The sequence below is a fragment of the Lipotes vexillifer genome, unplaced genomic scaffold (assembly GCF_000442215.2).
Source record: "Lipotes vexillifer unplaced genomic scaffold, Lipotes_vexillifer_v1.1 scaffold1143, whole genome shotgun sequence".
Classification (NCBI taxonomy): domain Eukaryota; kingdom Metazoa; phylum Chordata; class Mammalia; order Artiodactyla; family Lipotidae; genus Lipotes; species Lipotes vexillifer.
In genome coordinates, this window is record NW_006770581.1 from 625,748 (window position 1) to 640,921 (window position 15,174).

The window sequence follows — 15,174 nt, forward strand, 5'->3', positions numbered from 1 at the left end:
AGGAATGCTGGTTGCGTGGGTGGGTGGATGAATGGTGGGACAGACAGACAAAGGGCACCTCAGAGCCATTCCGTTGGTTCTGGAAGTGCCAGTGGATTCACGGGTTTCTACTCAGGATGGACAGGGTTGTGCTCATTGGGAATGGGGTCTCGTGAAATGAGAGGATGAAAATCAGGAAACAAGGCTCTAGACCCAGCTGTGTCTCCAGCAGCCTCTTAGGCCCTCAGTTTCACCCTCTGTCAATTGAGGTACTTCCTGTACATCCTAACTTGTAGGAAGCAGATGACAGAAAGATAATAGACGTAGTCCAAGATCTACTCAACAAAATGTGGTTCATCACTATCATTTTCTTGGACTACTAAGAGACTTCTCCCCTAACACACCAGCTGACGACATTAGGGGACTTACAAGATGGTGTCAGGTGGACAGGAGCCCCAGTCCCACATCCTTCCCATGCTGTTTGTCCTGACCTGCCTGTGGTCACAACTGTCAAGTAGAATTAACTGCCAGGGTTGCAGTAACAGTTCAAGGGAGGATTTGGATGAAATGACACAAGGGCATAGACATATTCATAAAAATCAGGCTGGGCCACCGCTTAGAGTTAGCAAATCCATGTGCAGATTTACAAGCCTAAGCCACTGGAGGGCTTCTTGTTCTCATAATATTGCTTATAACTGTTTTGTTGGAAGGGGACCAGTACTGGGCCTGACACACAGATATTTGCACGTCTCTTGGTGTGTCTATTACTGCATTCCTCAGATACCTTAAGGGGCAAGGAAGGAGTTCTTTGAGGGTATTGAGGATATTAAGGTTACTGCATTTGTGTGCAGATGTAATCTGATTTCTTCCTGGAATCCATTTATTTGTCATTTGCAGCAAAGGACCAACCCAGTTGCGTCCAATTTATTTTGGGAATCGCTCCATAGATTTGGGCTCAATCTGGTACATAAAAAATGCTTGGGAAAAGCTTGGTTTTTGGATTTTTGCACCAACACAAAATGCACAGAGCTGCCTGCCACCCTGGGACAGCTGGGGCAGCTGCACCACTCCTGCCCTGACTCCGACCAAGTGACTTTGCAGAGACAGACCCAGCTGACGTCTCTCCACCTCACCCTCCAAGAAGCAATTACTGTCTGTCCCCAAATACAGTCATTAAGATGACTGAAGTAACAATCATTGAGTTATATTTTTTGAAAAAACGTTCTCTGCATTTAATTATCGGTTGTGGCGTGAGAGGATTTAGATAAGTTGATAATGCCGACTTTATGTAATTTATTTTTACTAGGCAATTATGGGCTGCATTACATTCCTGGCAGCAAGGTATTGTGGGGCATCTTATTAAGCATAAAGCCAGTAAACACTGATGAACAATTTTGCTGAACTAGGCATGCAATTTAGAAAGCAATAATACACAAATCCAATTTGGTACACAATGGATACCGCAGCACGTCAGCACATGTAACTATCACAGCCTGCAAATTAAATTGGGACGGCCCTTTTTGCAACAGCACAGACCAAGATTAAATATATTTTCCCCCTCAATTTAACAAGTTGCTGACCACAAATATAAATATACGTGTGTGTGTTTGTGGCCCTGCGAGTAGACGTACACATGCATGTGTGTGAAAACGCTTGGGTTTTCTAACTCCCCTCTCACACTCCTCACAGGTCACAGGTGGGAGAAGAATCTTGCCCTCTGCAGAGAGCTGGACGTCAGCGTTGCCTTGACAGGGAAGCCCAGCAAGGCCAGCTCTGCGGTGACAGCTCTGGCTGTGTCCAGGTAACAACGGGCTGGCTGCTCCCGGCCTCCAGCAGAGGGCGCTGTGCCACCCCTAGGAAAGCCCTGGCTGTTCTGCTCAGGCCTCCCTGGCCCTGGGAGGTGGCCTCACTTCAGGGACCCAGGGACCCAGAGGGGCCCAGCATATACAGCATACGGGCGAGGCGGCCGCGTAGGGCCCTAGGAAATGGCTTTTGACACACATGTTCTTGCTCTTTCTCTCTCTCACTCTCTTGAATATCTATGAATTCATAAAGAAATCCAGGAGGTAAAAGTATATTGTTTTGTGATTTTATCCTAAAGAGGGACATTTTTCCTGAGGTCCACTGCCAATTGTTAACATTTGGTATAATGATTATCCTACATTACAGAAATTGCCTTTCAAGGGCTCTAAGCCAATGTGGAATAGACAAGTGTCAGATACGACATTTGGCTACATTGTTTTATTCTTCACAATTACCCAGTGCCGATGCTTACTGTCATTAGCCCATTCTACTCACCAGGAGTGTAGTCTCGGGGGGGCCAGACCTTCAGGAGCCACTGTCCTTCCCTCCCTGCCCTGGAGGGGGCCATTTGGGGTCCGTGGTGGTGGGAATGCCCGGCTGAGGCTGGGTGGCTCAGGCTGGAGTCTGTGGGTAGGGACAGAAGGCCCTGAGCCCTAATTCTTTGCTGGAGAACTTGTCCTTCTGCCCACCAGCCTGGCTGCGTATCAGCTCGAGGGAGAAGTTCAGGGCCTCGCCCTGCTCCCTGGAGCCCTGCTCTCTGGCAGCGTCCCCTCAGTGCTTTGGGAGCCACAAGCCTCCTAGTTCAAAGCTGCCCCCGGTTCAAAAGACTCTCCGGTGGGTCAGCTCCCCCTGCTTCAGGTGGAGGCCAGGTACAGGCTCCTGGGGTCCTGGACTGAAGCCCCACGTTGTAATGCCATGCACGCGGGCTGGGATAAGCAGGAGGCACAGGCTTTGCACTAACACGCTGTCTGTTCTTTCTCTTCCCAAGAAACCAGACCAAACTCCTGGTCGGCGATGAGAAGGGGAGAATATTCTGCTGGTCCGCAGAGGGTTAGGAAGCGAGAGCTGGTGGAGGCGCTGGCATGGCAGCCGCGTGCCCTGAGGGGCAGCACCACCAAGCAGAAGGTGCAGACTCAGTGCCAGGGGTGCCAAGGAAACCCCCAGCCTCCCTTCCGAAAGGTCCCCAAGGATGTGGCCGCTGGCCGCTAGAGCTGCACACCCTGAACTTTGGCCTTGGATTGCACAGGGATGCACTTCTACAAGACAGATAACACGCGCCCATCGGCGCCCGTGAGCAGAGCACTGGAAAGCGTGGCGCGAGGGTGCCAACCGGCGCACGAAATCACACGTGACTCACTTTCCAGAGGGCTTACTGCACTGGAAAGACACTGGGCCGCTTACTGGAAACTAATGGGAAAGACTGTATTGTTGTTATTTTACTAAAACAACTATTTTCCAAACACAAGAGGGCTCTTGAGTTTAAAATTTCCACCCTTTCCCACAGGTATTTGCAGCTCCACACTTAGAAAGGCCTCAGGGACGCACAGCCCCCTTTCAGAGTGTTTCTCCGCCCCTCCAGCTCCCCCGGTGGAATCTGGCTCCTCCCGTGGTCTTGCTTGCTGTGCAGGGGACTTTGGCGTCGGGAGCAGGGGCCCACACTCGAGGCCCAGCGGCCGTGGCTGGGCTCAGGCCATGGACGCAACGGCTGCCCACCGCAGGCGTAGGCCAGTCAGCTGGGAGGACACACCCTGCCTGAGGTGCCTGCTCCCACTCTGCACCCCACAAGCAGGTGGTGGGTCCCAGCTGGGCTCGGTCTTGGCAGGTTTTTCCAGGGACCTGTCCGTACAAGGTCAAGGGCCCCAGTCCACATGCTGGTTTTGAGTTGCAGCTCATCTTGGGAGAATCTGGACTGCCGTGTGACTTTGGTTCTCCATCTGAAAATACATGGCAGGTGGCTAGTTAGCCCCCTCTGAGGAATTCCAGTACCTTAAGGTTCAGGCATTGGATACTGAAGGCATCACCCTCATTCTGACGTCTTCTCACCCCCAGCCTTCTGGAAGCCTTGAGAGGAAATTCACCTGCCTCTTCAATGAAATCCAGCTAAGGTGGGCATACAGAGATTTGGGGTGGCAACCCTCCTTAGCTTTAACTCCCTTCCTGAGACTTTCCTTCTAGAGAATATCTATCTTTCCCATATTTCTCCAAGCCCTGCAGAGGCCCTGTTGGGTGGCCCATCCCAATTTAGCTCACGCCTGGGGATGGCAAATAAATGGACTCAGTGTCTTATGGCCCAGGTCCTCTGGTCTCCAGGGGGGCAGTGAGTCAATGTAAAGATAAATATTAGGAAAGTAGAGGCGGGGGCTTTCATGGTGGCGCAGTGGTTGAGAACCTGCCTGCTGGTGCAGGGGACACGGGTTTGAGCCCTGGTCTGGGAGGATCCCACGTGCCGCGGAGCAGCTGGGCCCGTGAGCCACAACTACTGAGCCTGCGCGTCTGGAGCCTGTGCTCCGCAACAAGAGAGGCCGCGACAGTGAGAGGCCCGCGCACCGCGATGAAGAGTGGCCCCCGCTTGCCGCAACTAGAGAAAGCCCTGGCACGGAAACGAAGACCCAACACAGCAAAAATAAAATAAAAATTAATAAACTCCTACCCCCAACATCTTCTTTAAAAAAAAAAAAAAAAAAAAGTAGAGGTGGTATGAACTGTGTCAAAGATCATGAGTGAGTGAGAGATAGTTAGGAGAGAGTCATCTATCTGTCAACTTCGAGGTCTTTGCAAAGGGAAGGATGGAGGAGGAGACTTGCCTCAAGTCCCGAGCACTCCTCCCTGGGTGAGAAGGGCAGGTGTCTGACGCTGGGGCCAAGGATCATGTCACCTCCTGCATTGTCTGCATGTGCTGTTAGCAGACAGCCCATTTGCAATCCCCTAGTCAGTCTGGGGCTGCAGCAGAGGACCATAAATTGAAGAGCAGAGTGCAGCCCTCCCCAGGAAGGCCAACAAGCCGGGTCATACATATCAGGAGCCTGCTGTCATGTTTCAAGACGCAGCTCACAGCGTTCACGCAGAGCTGAAAGGTCTGCTGGCCCAAAGGCTCTCTTGGGCTCATTCGTTCAGCATTTCCTGAGCACCGCCTTTTGGTTCCCCAAGTCACAGGAAAAATGGAGGGGGGCGTGGAGATGGGTCTTGTTGCTGGGGCCTTGGAGCTGAGATGTTTGCGCAAACAAATGTGACCTGAAGTGGAAGGGAGACCTCACGTGCCCTAGGGAACGTCATTCTGGCTGTAGTCATTAGCTAGGGCGGCCGTAACAAAGTACCACAGGCCGGGGGCGGGGGGGTGGGTGGGGGGGTGCGGGATGGGGGGTGGGAGGAGCAGTTTACACAACAGAAGTTTTCTCACAGTTCCGGAGGCCAGAAGTCTGAGAGGAACGTGTCTGCAGAGTTGGGTGATTCCGAGCCCTCCCTCCTTGGCTCACAGATGGTCGCCGTCTCCCTGTGTCTTCACGTGGTTTTCCCTTTGTACCTGTTTATGTCCAGATTTCCTCTTCTTCAAAGAACATAAGTCATTGGATTACGGCTTATCTATATGGCCTCATTTTACCTTCATTACCTCTTTAAAGATGTTATCTCCACATACTGCTAATTCTGAGGGCCTGGGGATGAGGACTTGGATTTGGGGGAAGACACAGTTCAGCGCATTTCACTGGCTGGAGGAAGTGGCCCTGGAGCAAGACTTGGAAGGGCAGGTGGGTCTTGGCCTTGGGGAGGTGGAGAGCAGCGTTTTATAGGGACAGGGGACAGCGTGGGTGAAGGGACAGGGTGCATGGGGCTGGCGGCAGAAAGAACGAGCAGGAGAAGATAGAAGGCAAGGTGGAGGCTGGAGGGAGGGGCGGCCGCCGCTCCGGGGCTGTGAGGCTGCAGGCAGGGGTTGGGGCAGGGCGAGCGGGAGTGAGGAGGCAGAGACGGGCCCCCCCACCCCGAGAGCTGCATCCCAGTGCCCAGCTCACGGGGGCGCTCCGCAAGCGCTGCTTCCGTCCGCGCATGTGCGGATGAGTGACTGAGCTGTGGCGGCGGGCGTTTCAGAGTTGGTGGTTCTGGGAGTGAAAAAAACAGCTGAGTGACGGCAGGTCCAGGCAGTGGCCCCTTCACGGGCGGGGTGAAGCAACAGGGAGCGAGGACCCGGGATGTGGCTGGGGACGGTGCCAGCATCCTGGGGTGAAAAGGTCGATGCCCTCCACAGAGCTGGCAGCCGTGGAGCTTCCGTGGGAGCAGGAGAGGCTGCGGGCAGAACGAACCCCGAGGAGGCGGCAGAGAAGGAGCTGGGGAGGCAGGGTCACCGTCAGGGCGCTGTGTCAGGGAAGGTTCGGGGGACTACCTGGTGGCAGCTCCTTCCTAGTGGCACTGAACTGAGAGCCTACGTTCCACCAAGACCAGCTCCCTGTTACCTAGAGGAGGGAAGCTGGGCGCGCAGATCCAGAGGGGAGCAGGGACACCCCGACCGTCGCTGCAGACCTGGCCCCCCGTGGGCTCCAGCGGGGTCAAAAGCAGAGTCTGCTGGGGTAACAAACAGAGTGGGCCCGGGGTTGGGGGGCAGGGAGAGAAGCCCCAGGCACAGCGGGAGTCCAGGGTCCGAAGGTCCTCAGCAACCTGGGTGACAGAAGACTCCTGCTGGCCTCAGTATTCCAGAAATCAGCCAGCCTGGGGTCCCTGATGGTTGTCAGTGATGGAGGGAAGTCCAGGACAGAGGCCCGAGGAGTGGGGAGGGAGAGCGGGCTGGGCACCAGGGCCCCCAACAGAGGGGCAGGCAGGGCAGAGGCCAGGCACACTGGCCAACTGGGCTGAAGTGCGAGGGCCGCGCAGATGCAGGCCTGCCAGCACCCCACATCCAGCAGGGACAAGGGGCCCCCAGAGCAGGAGCTGTGCCAAGCTGTGCAGCAACTACTCCGTATCTGGAGACCAGAATCTGAGGACGGGCACGCACAGTGAAGCTCACAGATAAGAGCTGCGCCCGGGCGCCAGGCAGCCTGAGCCCCGTTCCCAGTGTCCCCACTTCCTGCCAACTTCAGCCCAGTTTCTGTATCTGGAAAATCAGATTCCAGTGTCTACACGATAGCTTGTCGTGAGATTGAAATCCTACCTGTTTATTTGATGGAGGGATGAAGCAAACGACAGGCCGCCAGTCCCCGACATGATGTAATCTTTCAACACATCACTTGTTCATTCACTTACCAGTATCTTTTCTTGCTGAGCCAGGCCTTGTGCCAGGGCCCTGGGGAGAGAGAGCCATTCCGCCCTTCCCCGGGGAGTCCCCTGCCCAGGCTGGGCAGAGGACAGAGAAAACATGACAGGAAGCACGTTCGCTCTCACTCCCAGAGGTTTATCAGGCTGAAGCCAGGTGCTCACACAGGAATGGCATTTCTTCGGGAACATCCTGGAAGGCAAGTCCGACTCTCAGGCTCTGGGGCTCAGTTAGAGCAGAAGCCACAGTCTTCGTGTTATAAAAATAATCGCTTGGATGACGCTGATGTGGGCTGCAGAGTCCCCACTTGGAGGAGATATTCTGGAGTAGACAGAGACAGGACAGGGTGAGGATGGAGGCGTTTGCCCTCTGCTACCCACCCACCAAGAACAGGTGGCTTGTGAGGGACCTCTGGGGTCAAGGACTCTCGTATTCTACTCACATTCACCAGCTCAGCCTGAGACAGCAGCCGTGCCCAGCTCTCACCCAGCTGAGCCTTCTTAATAACTTCTTAATAACTGTGACAACTTCCTAATAACTCCCGTGACAACTTCTTAATAACTGTGAGACCAGCCCCCAGGCCACCTCCACAAGCGGTGCTGTAGCCACTGCTCCCGCCCTGAGAAAGTCTCAACTCTGTCACCATTCCCAGTAAAAGCTGCTCTCCGAGCCATTCATCATGGCAACACTCCACATCCTCTGAGAGGCAGGGAAGAGGACCCAGTGCAACCGACATCCCTCTAATTACAGAGAGGAAAGCAGGGCTTTCCAGTGGGGCTGTGAAAGCACCAGATCAGGATGTGCACCCGAGTCCACCCTCAGGGAGATGGTTCTACATACTGTGGCCCCTAGGAAGGCTTAGGATGTGCCCACCTCACCATCTCGACAGGCCTGGGCTCACCTGGACATACTTACAAGAAAAAAGTATTCGTTGTTTATTGGAAGTTCACATGGAACTGGGAGTCTTGTATTTGTTAAGTCTGGTCACCCTGCTCCCTGGACCCCTTAGAGGCCAGGAAGGATGGTGCCCTGCCCAAGGGCCCAACACAACCTGCTGGTACTCGGTGTGTGATGGGTGAATCCCTTCTCCTGAGCAGACTGAAATTCAACAGTGGAAGCAGGTGGAGGGCTCACATGGAGCTCGCTCTTCGTGCCACCAACCAAGTTTCCAGGGCCTCTGGGTCCCTCTGGCCCTCACTTCTGGGGGATAGAGCCTCCTGCCCCATGCTGGCCCTCTGCTGTCATCCCTTTGTGCCCTGGCCTCCAAGGAGAGCAACCCAGGGCTCTGGAAGCCACTTGTGACAGCAGCTGCCTCCCCCAAGCCCAGCCAGCAGCCAGAAGCCAAGTCACGAGAACCCAGTCCTGGGACCTACAGAGGACTTGGAGATTGGATTTGACCACGTTAACATGCAGCCAAGAAGGGCACATTTGGGCAGGAAAAGACTCTTCATATGAAAATCCTGATGAAATTTGTTTAGCATAAAATCAAATCTCTTAAACCAAAATCAGTTTTGCTTCAGTAAGTTCTTGGGTACATATCACATGCCCTGATTGGACGGTGTGTGTGTGTGTGTGTGTGTGTGTGTGTGTGTGTCTGTCTGTTGCTTCCATTGCCCTCTTGCGGGCTGCTGCCTGCAGCACCTTCATAGCTTCTTAGTAAGTAGAAGGATTCTCCCAATTGTCTCCTTCTTCCAAATCTCTGAAAGCTCAGGGAATACTGTGTTGCCCTGGCTGAGATCTCTGCCCCTAAACTGGTTAATACAGACACACCCCTTGAGCAAGACTCTTTACCGCCATTTGCCAGGAGTGCATCATTAGAGAAGCACCACTGCGCAATGACTTGGAAGTGGTCCATGCCCCCAGTGTGACTGGTGCTCAGCAAAGCTGAGAGGCACAAGTATGGGGTGCAAGCAGCAGGGCCAGTGGTGGGGGGCCTCACGGGGCTGGAAGCGACCCTCACAGAGAAGCTGCAGTGGCGGAGTCCACGGGGATCAGACCTTGAGGGCACGAGACGCTCCCCGGGCAACTTCTTAAAATAACTGAGGGGATCCCATGTGGATGACCCGCCACTGTGCAATGCAGAACACAGCCCATGAAAGCAGGGCATTCCCACTCCTCTTGAACAACAGGCTGAGGAAGCCTGGGGATCTTGGGGTCCCACGGTACAAGTGTGAGCCTCACCCTCACCAGTGTGAGGGGCCTTGGTTCTTCAGAAGCCTGCAATAACCGGGGGATTGGCCAGTTGTGCATCTGGCCCCTTTAGTCCTCAGGGCAGCCAGTAGTGATACCCCCAGCAGCCTAGGGAAGAGGGCACCCAGACTCCCAGTCTCTATACTGGTGACCTCTGAAGGTTTGAGACCATAGCAAGGTTACAAACTGGTGGTTTGGGGGACCAGGTAGAGTCTGTAGGTGCCTTCAGTTTGAGCCATGCAGTGCTAATTGTTATTTTGAGTTCCAACGCCTTGAAGAGGCTGGTTTAGCATTTCCGGTTTGCAGCAGACCCTTCCTTTTCTTATTGCTTTGTTTTTGCAGGCTGCTTCTGGCAGTCACATTATTAGACTGGCCCCAGAACCTGTTTTACTTTACCACCACTGGGCCAGTAATTGGGGGTAGATTTCACGGCGTGGGAAATGTGCAGACACCCCGTCTCACTGCACGCAGGGCAAAAGAGCACCCCCACACTATCCCACAGAGCCCAGCGCCTTGGAGGCACTCAGCGGTTTGGAAGAATTTCCAAACAATTCACTGGGGTGACACCCTCTGCCAGGCACTCTCGAATTCATTCCATATTTATTCATAACTATTTATCAAGCTCCTACGCTCCTCAGTGCCAGGGTACGATGTTGAACGAGACGGATAAGGTCCCCGCCCTCAGGGAGTTTACAGTCCACTCAGGGAGGCAGACAAGGACAAAATTGAGAAGATCACAGCTTCTGAGGAAGGCTGTGGAGGAGTGCCGTCCTGTGAGATGGGACATCAGGGGACTCAGGGGGCGGAGTGGTGAGGGACATCCTCCAGGGACCTGGGAGCTGAAGGGTAAAGGATCCAGATCCTGTCTGCATGTAATCCTCACATCTCACACTTAGGGAAACTGAGGCTCAGGAAGCTGAGTGCCCCGTCCCAGCTGAAGCATCCTCCGTGGGAATGAGTCTATCTCACACACACACACACACACCCATCCTCCCACCCCCGACTGCAGGAGAGCCTTGTCGGGGAACCTCTAACAGCACTGAGCCCTGCCAGCTCTCCCCAGCCTCCTTTCCTTGGCTCTAGGATGCGGCCACCCTGTCCCTCCCCTGTCCTTCCAGGACACATCACGGCTGTCTCTCTCCTGTGCTCTCGCTGCCCTCACACAGGCCACCTGGGAAGCACTTTTCTATTTGCTGTCTGCCTCCCCCTGGGCAGTCCTATCACCAAGACAGGGGCCCCTGACTGCTTCCCCTGAGCGCCAGTGCAAAGCCCAGGCCCTGCTGCAAGGGAGCAGGGACTCAATGCGCCAAGCGACCCACAGCTGTACCCTTCCCTTGTCCCTTTTACTCCATGCTGCCTCTATCCCAGCCCAATGCTCTGGATTGAAATTTCCCATTTTCCAGCCAACCTCCAAGCATCTGTGAGGTCCTCAAGGTCAGAGATAATGTCCTATTTATTTGTCTCTATACTGCCCACGGGGCCAGGAGGGCTGCTCCCACGTGGGTGCTCCATAAATATGGGAATGAATGAATGAATGAGTGGATGAATGAATGAATGATGAATGGAAAGGAGCTCTCAAAAGTTCTGCAAACGTATTTTCTCAGTGTCTTGCCAAGGGCATGATAAACGGAGCGTTGGGCACCACTGCAGCTGGGAGGGCGAGAGCTGAGCTCAGGCAGGAGAACCGCCTCCGCCTGGGCACCAGCAGACGCTTGGCCTCGAGCTGAAAGAGCGAGGGTTGGAGATGGGAAAACAGAGGCTAAAAGGGAAGGAGAGATACAAAGAGAAAGAGTGGGCAATGTGATGGGAGCAGGGGCTGCCGACTGGCCACTTGCACGGGGCCCCTCTCGGGACAGGGCCTGGGCAGGGGCAGGAGGTCTGGTCAACAGCTAAACACAGCTGGACCTTCCCAAGATTGGCAGGTTCAGTGCAGCTGCCATCAGCCGGGGACACTGAGCCCTGGTCAAGATGTGGCTTTGGGGTAAGACAGACTGGGGCCCATAGCCCAGGTCTGCCCAAGCCCAGCTGAGGAACTCGAGGAACCTTGCACAACTCTCTGAGCCTCAGTTTCCAAATATGTAAAATGTCCACACCACCCAATCCTGGCGGAGGGCTAAAATGCATAATGTACAGCAGTAATTAAGACAACATTGTAAATCAAGCATACTTCAACTTTTAAAAAGTTGTGATAAAATGCTTAATGCACAATGAACGCATTCCCTGAGCCAATTTCCTGGCATAGCTGGTAAGGGGCAAGGCTGGCCTCAGAGCCTGCTTGTCAACCAGCCTAGAGCCATGGGTTGCCCTCTCCATGGACCTTCCAGCCTGGAGCTGGCCTGCTCTCCTGGCCTTCCATCCACTCACTCATTCACTATATACTGAATCCATTACTTGTCTTGAATCCATTACCGTGTGTCTGGTGCTATCAAGGCACACTGAGATGGAGCAGTGACTCCTAAAAACCCCAGCCTGCAAGGAGCTTGCCTTCTACTTTGGGACACAAACAATAGTCATGTAAGAAAAATACCAGTTAAATAAGGTACCTCTCTAAGGAGAAAAAAAACCCAACAACAACCACCAAGTGAGGAAGGGGCCAGGGAGTATGGGAAGAGAAACATGAACCAGGGTGACCAAGACAGCCTCCCCAATAAGATGACACCTGAGAGCTGCAGCAGCAGTGGAGTGAGCATTGGATGTCGGTGGGAGACGGTGGGGGGAGGATATTCCAGCACACGGATGAGCAAGGGCACATCCCTGAAAAAGAAGCGTGCTGCTCTGAGAAACAGCAGGGAGGTGACTGTGATTTGGGGCAGAGTGATGGAGAGTGTCAGGGACAGGGTCAGAGTGGAGATGAAGGGACAGTCATAGGAGCCTGTCACCCTGGGGCCAGGGGCTTTCAGGCTGCCTCTGCTCTGGAGAGTGGAGGGAAGCCTCTAAAAAAATGGCCACAGAAGGTGGTACCAGTCTGGCCAGGTGTGGCCAGGTGATGCTGGCCTCACACCACCCACATCCTGGGAAGGTACCTCCTGCCTTTGCCCTACGAGGCAGAGTGCCCGCCCCCCGCTCCCAGTGGCCCACTTCTGGCCTTTCCTTCCGGTCCCAGTGGCCCCGGCATCTCACATTCCTGGCAGCTGTGCCTTGGAGTCTAGGCACAGGGCTGTGCACATTAACCAACTGGGAGGCCCACGTCAAGCCTCCTCCCCGCACTTGGCTGAGGCCAGGCCCCCCGCAGGGACCAGTCCTGTCTGCTCCACAACACGCATCCTCGCATCCTCGGCCGGGGAGAAATTCCAGCTGCCAGACTCCAGGCCGAGCCCAGGGCCGCGCACGGGGATCGCTGTGAAAAATAACAGAGATGGTGAGCTTGGCCATTTCCTGTACAACACATAATTAGGTTAGATAAGAAACTAGCTGTGTCTAAGTGCTATAAATGTCTATATTAAGCTATTTTGAAAGTGCTGAGCACTTTGACATTTGAGAGTTCAGAGTAATTGAGGTATTGAAATAAAATTGCTTCTGTTATTTAAAAGGTCATTATCGTCTTCAGCTAGATATATGAGGACTATTTTCCACTCTAGTGAGCCGTTCTCCCTGGCACAATTAGTATCGCTTGAGCAGAGGCCGCTGGGGGACTCCCATCCGCAGCCCCCGCCAGAGGCCCAAGGTAGCTGTTAAGACACATGGAGCACGAGGAAAGCAGGGGAAAGCAGAGGAAAGCCTCCGTCACCCAGAATCACCACCAGCCCAGGGAGCGCCGTCACCGTCGACTCAGCACCTACTGTGTACTGGTCTCCGCATGGATGCTTTCTGTGCAATTTTGTCTCATCCTCACAAAAGGGCCTCAAGGACGCCCTTAGTGTCAGAACATTGCAGGTGAAGACTTGAGGCCATCTGAAGGGAAGGAACAGAATGGTGGGCCGGGCAGGAGGCTAGCACTGTCCGCCATTCACTGAGCACTTAGCATGCTCTGGGAGGCTGCTAGCCCTTTCCTGTCCTGGCTTCTTTAAGCCTCGTAACCATCTCAGGACAAACCATCTCCATTTCACAGATGAGAAAACTGAGACTTGGAGAGGTTAAGAAACGAAACAGCAAGAAAGTGGCTGGAAAATGCTTCAGGACTCAAGAATTTTAAGAATGTTGGACTTCCCTGGTGGTCCAGGGGTGAGGACTCCACGCTTCCACTGCAGGGAACACAGGTTTGATCCCCGGTCGGGGAAGCTGTGCATGCTGTGCGGTGCGGCCAGAAAGAAAAAAAAAATAATGTCACCCAGTGCCTAACCCTTCTGCACTCCAGCCCCTCACAGCTCAGACGTGTCCTGACCCTCCTTCTGTCATGTCCTGCCCCTCCCCCAGCCTGTTGGACCGCGTGCCTTTAAGGTTCCTCTCAAAGAACAGAAATGAGTGGCCCCAGCTGGACTTCCAAAGGCATCTTCATCTCAATAGCAGGGGACTCACTGCTCTAGGGAATGGATAAACGGCAATAAGTCAGCACTTACAGGGCACTCCCTCTGTGTGAAGCCCTGTCCTGAGCAATGGCGATCAGCCTCTTAAAAAAATGCATCCTTTGAAAGCATGATCTCAAACAGATACTTGTACACTGAAATTCATAGCAGCATCATTCACAGTAGCCCAAAGGTGGAGAAAACCCAAGTGTCCATCGATGGATGAATGGATAAACAAACTGATCTATACATACTACGGACTATTATTCAGCCTTAAAAAGGAAGGAAATTCTGACATATGCCATGACATGGATGAACCTTGAGGACATGATGATGAGTGAAGTAAGCCAGTCACAGTATCCTGGACTCTCCAAATCGCCAGCATCACTGCTCTTGCACTTTGAGGCCATTATTAAGTGCAGTAAGGGTTACTTGAACACAAGCACAGCAATACTGATATTGCAACAGTTGATCTGATAACCGAGACGGCTACTAAGTGACATACAGGCAGGATACTCTGGACAAAAGGATGATTCACATCCTGGGTGGGACAGAGCAGGACGGTGTGATATTTTATCACACTACTCAGAACAGCCTGCAATTTCAAACTTATGCATTGTTTATTTCTGGAATTTTCCATTCAGTATTTCAGGACCGCTGTTGACCACGGGTAACTGAAACTGCAGAAAGTAAAACTGCGGATAAGAGGGGGGATGACTGTAATCCATTTTACGTTTGCCTTACTTGGGCTCATTAAAAGTTCTGTTTTTCTCTGTTGCAAGATGTTTATGAGCTGCAGAGTCCCACTGAATTACTCAGAGGAAAACTGAGCCGGGCTGGACGTTACAAGCGGCAGGGCAGGTGGCGACGTGGCGTCACTGGGGTATGAGAGGCAACTTAACAGGGCAAGGAACAGGATTAGGACGCGTGGGCAGGGGGTACAGGGAAGCAGCAGGAGATACCCCTTCTTCTGCTAAGTAGCAGGGAAGGGCTAGAGTGGTTGGAAATTAGACCAACCCCTGGGCTTTCCTCAGAGAGGGTACTAAAAGAAAATATGTGTTGAATTTGGGGGAGAAACACAATACACCAGGAACACCCTTTGTAAAAATGTAAGCAACTTAACAAATATAAGCTACTCTCACAATCTTGCTCCAGAGCTGGGATTTCATCTGGGGAAATAAAATATTGCTGAAGCCTCTATGCATTAGCCTGAAACTGTCTCATACGGAGGCCAGGTATCTTCCTAGGAAGTCGAGGACTTTTCCTCCAGGCCCAAGACCTCTGCTGTGGTCTTCTGATGGCGGTAGTTTCAGAGGCTGCTGGAGGGTCCTGAGCCTGCCTCCTGGTTCATCCTGGTCCAGCGCTTCTCTGGGAAAATACACCAGCTCCTTCTGGTCCCACAGAAGAGGCACCTCTGCAGGTCCCCGAGGTGGTAGACACCCCAGGATTCCCGTCAACCGTCCTCCCTCCCCCCGCTGGGCCGGACCACAGCCAGAGGGTGCTGGCAGCCACTGTGGCCTTGTC

At 53.5% G+C, this 15,174-nt stretch overlaps 1 protein-coding gene across 2 annotated transcripts in view; it reads left to right on the plus strand.

Annotated features, from left to right (window-relative positions):
* The window catches only part of WDFY4 (WDFY family member 4), a 270,159-nt gene extending 266,919 nt beyond the window's left edge, over window positions 1-3,240 (plus strand). Inside the window, exons 60-61 of one of the 2 annotated variants that reach the window (XM_007446234.1) lie at window positions 1,669-1,780; window positions 2,771-3,240. In XM_007446234.1, the coding sequence (XP_007446296.1) occupies window positions 1,669-1,780; window positions 2,771-2,837 (179 nt within the window). In that variant the 3' untranslated portion in view covers window positions 2,838-3,240. The remainder of the gene's footprint in view (window positions 1-1,668; window positions 1,781-2,770) is intronic. The other variant, XM_007446235.1, reaches the window with a different exon arrangement.
* Window positions 3,241-15,174: the final 11,934 nt, after the last annotated feature.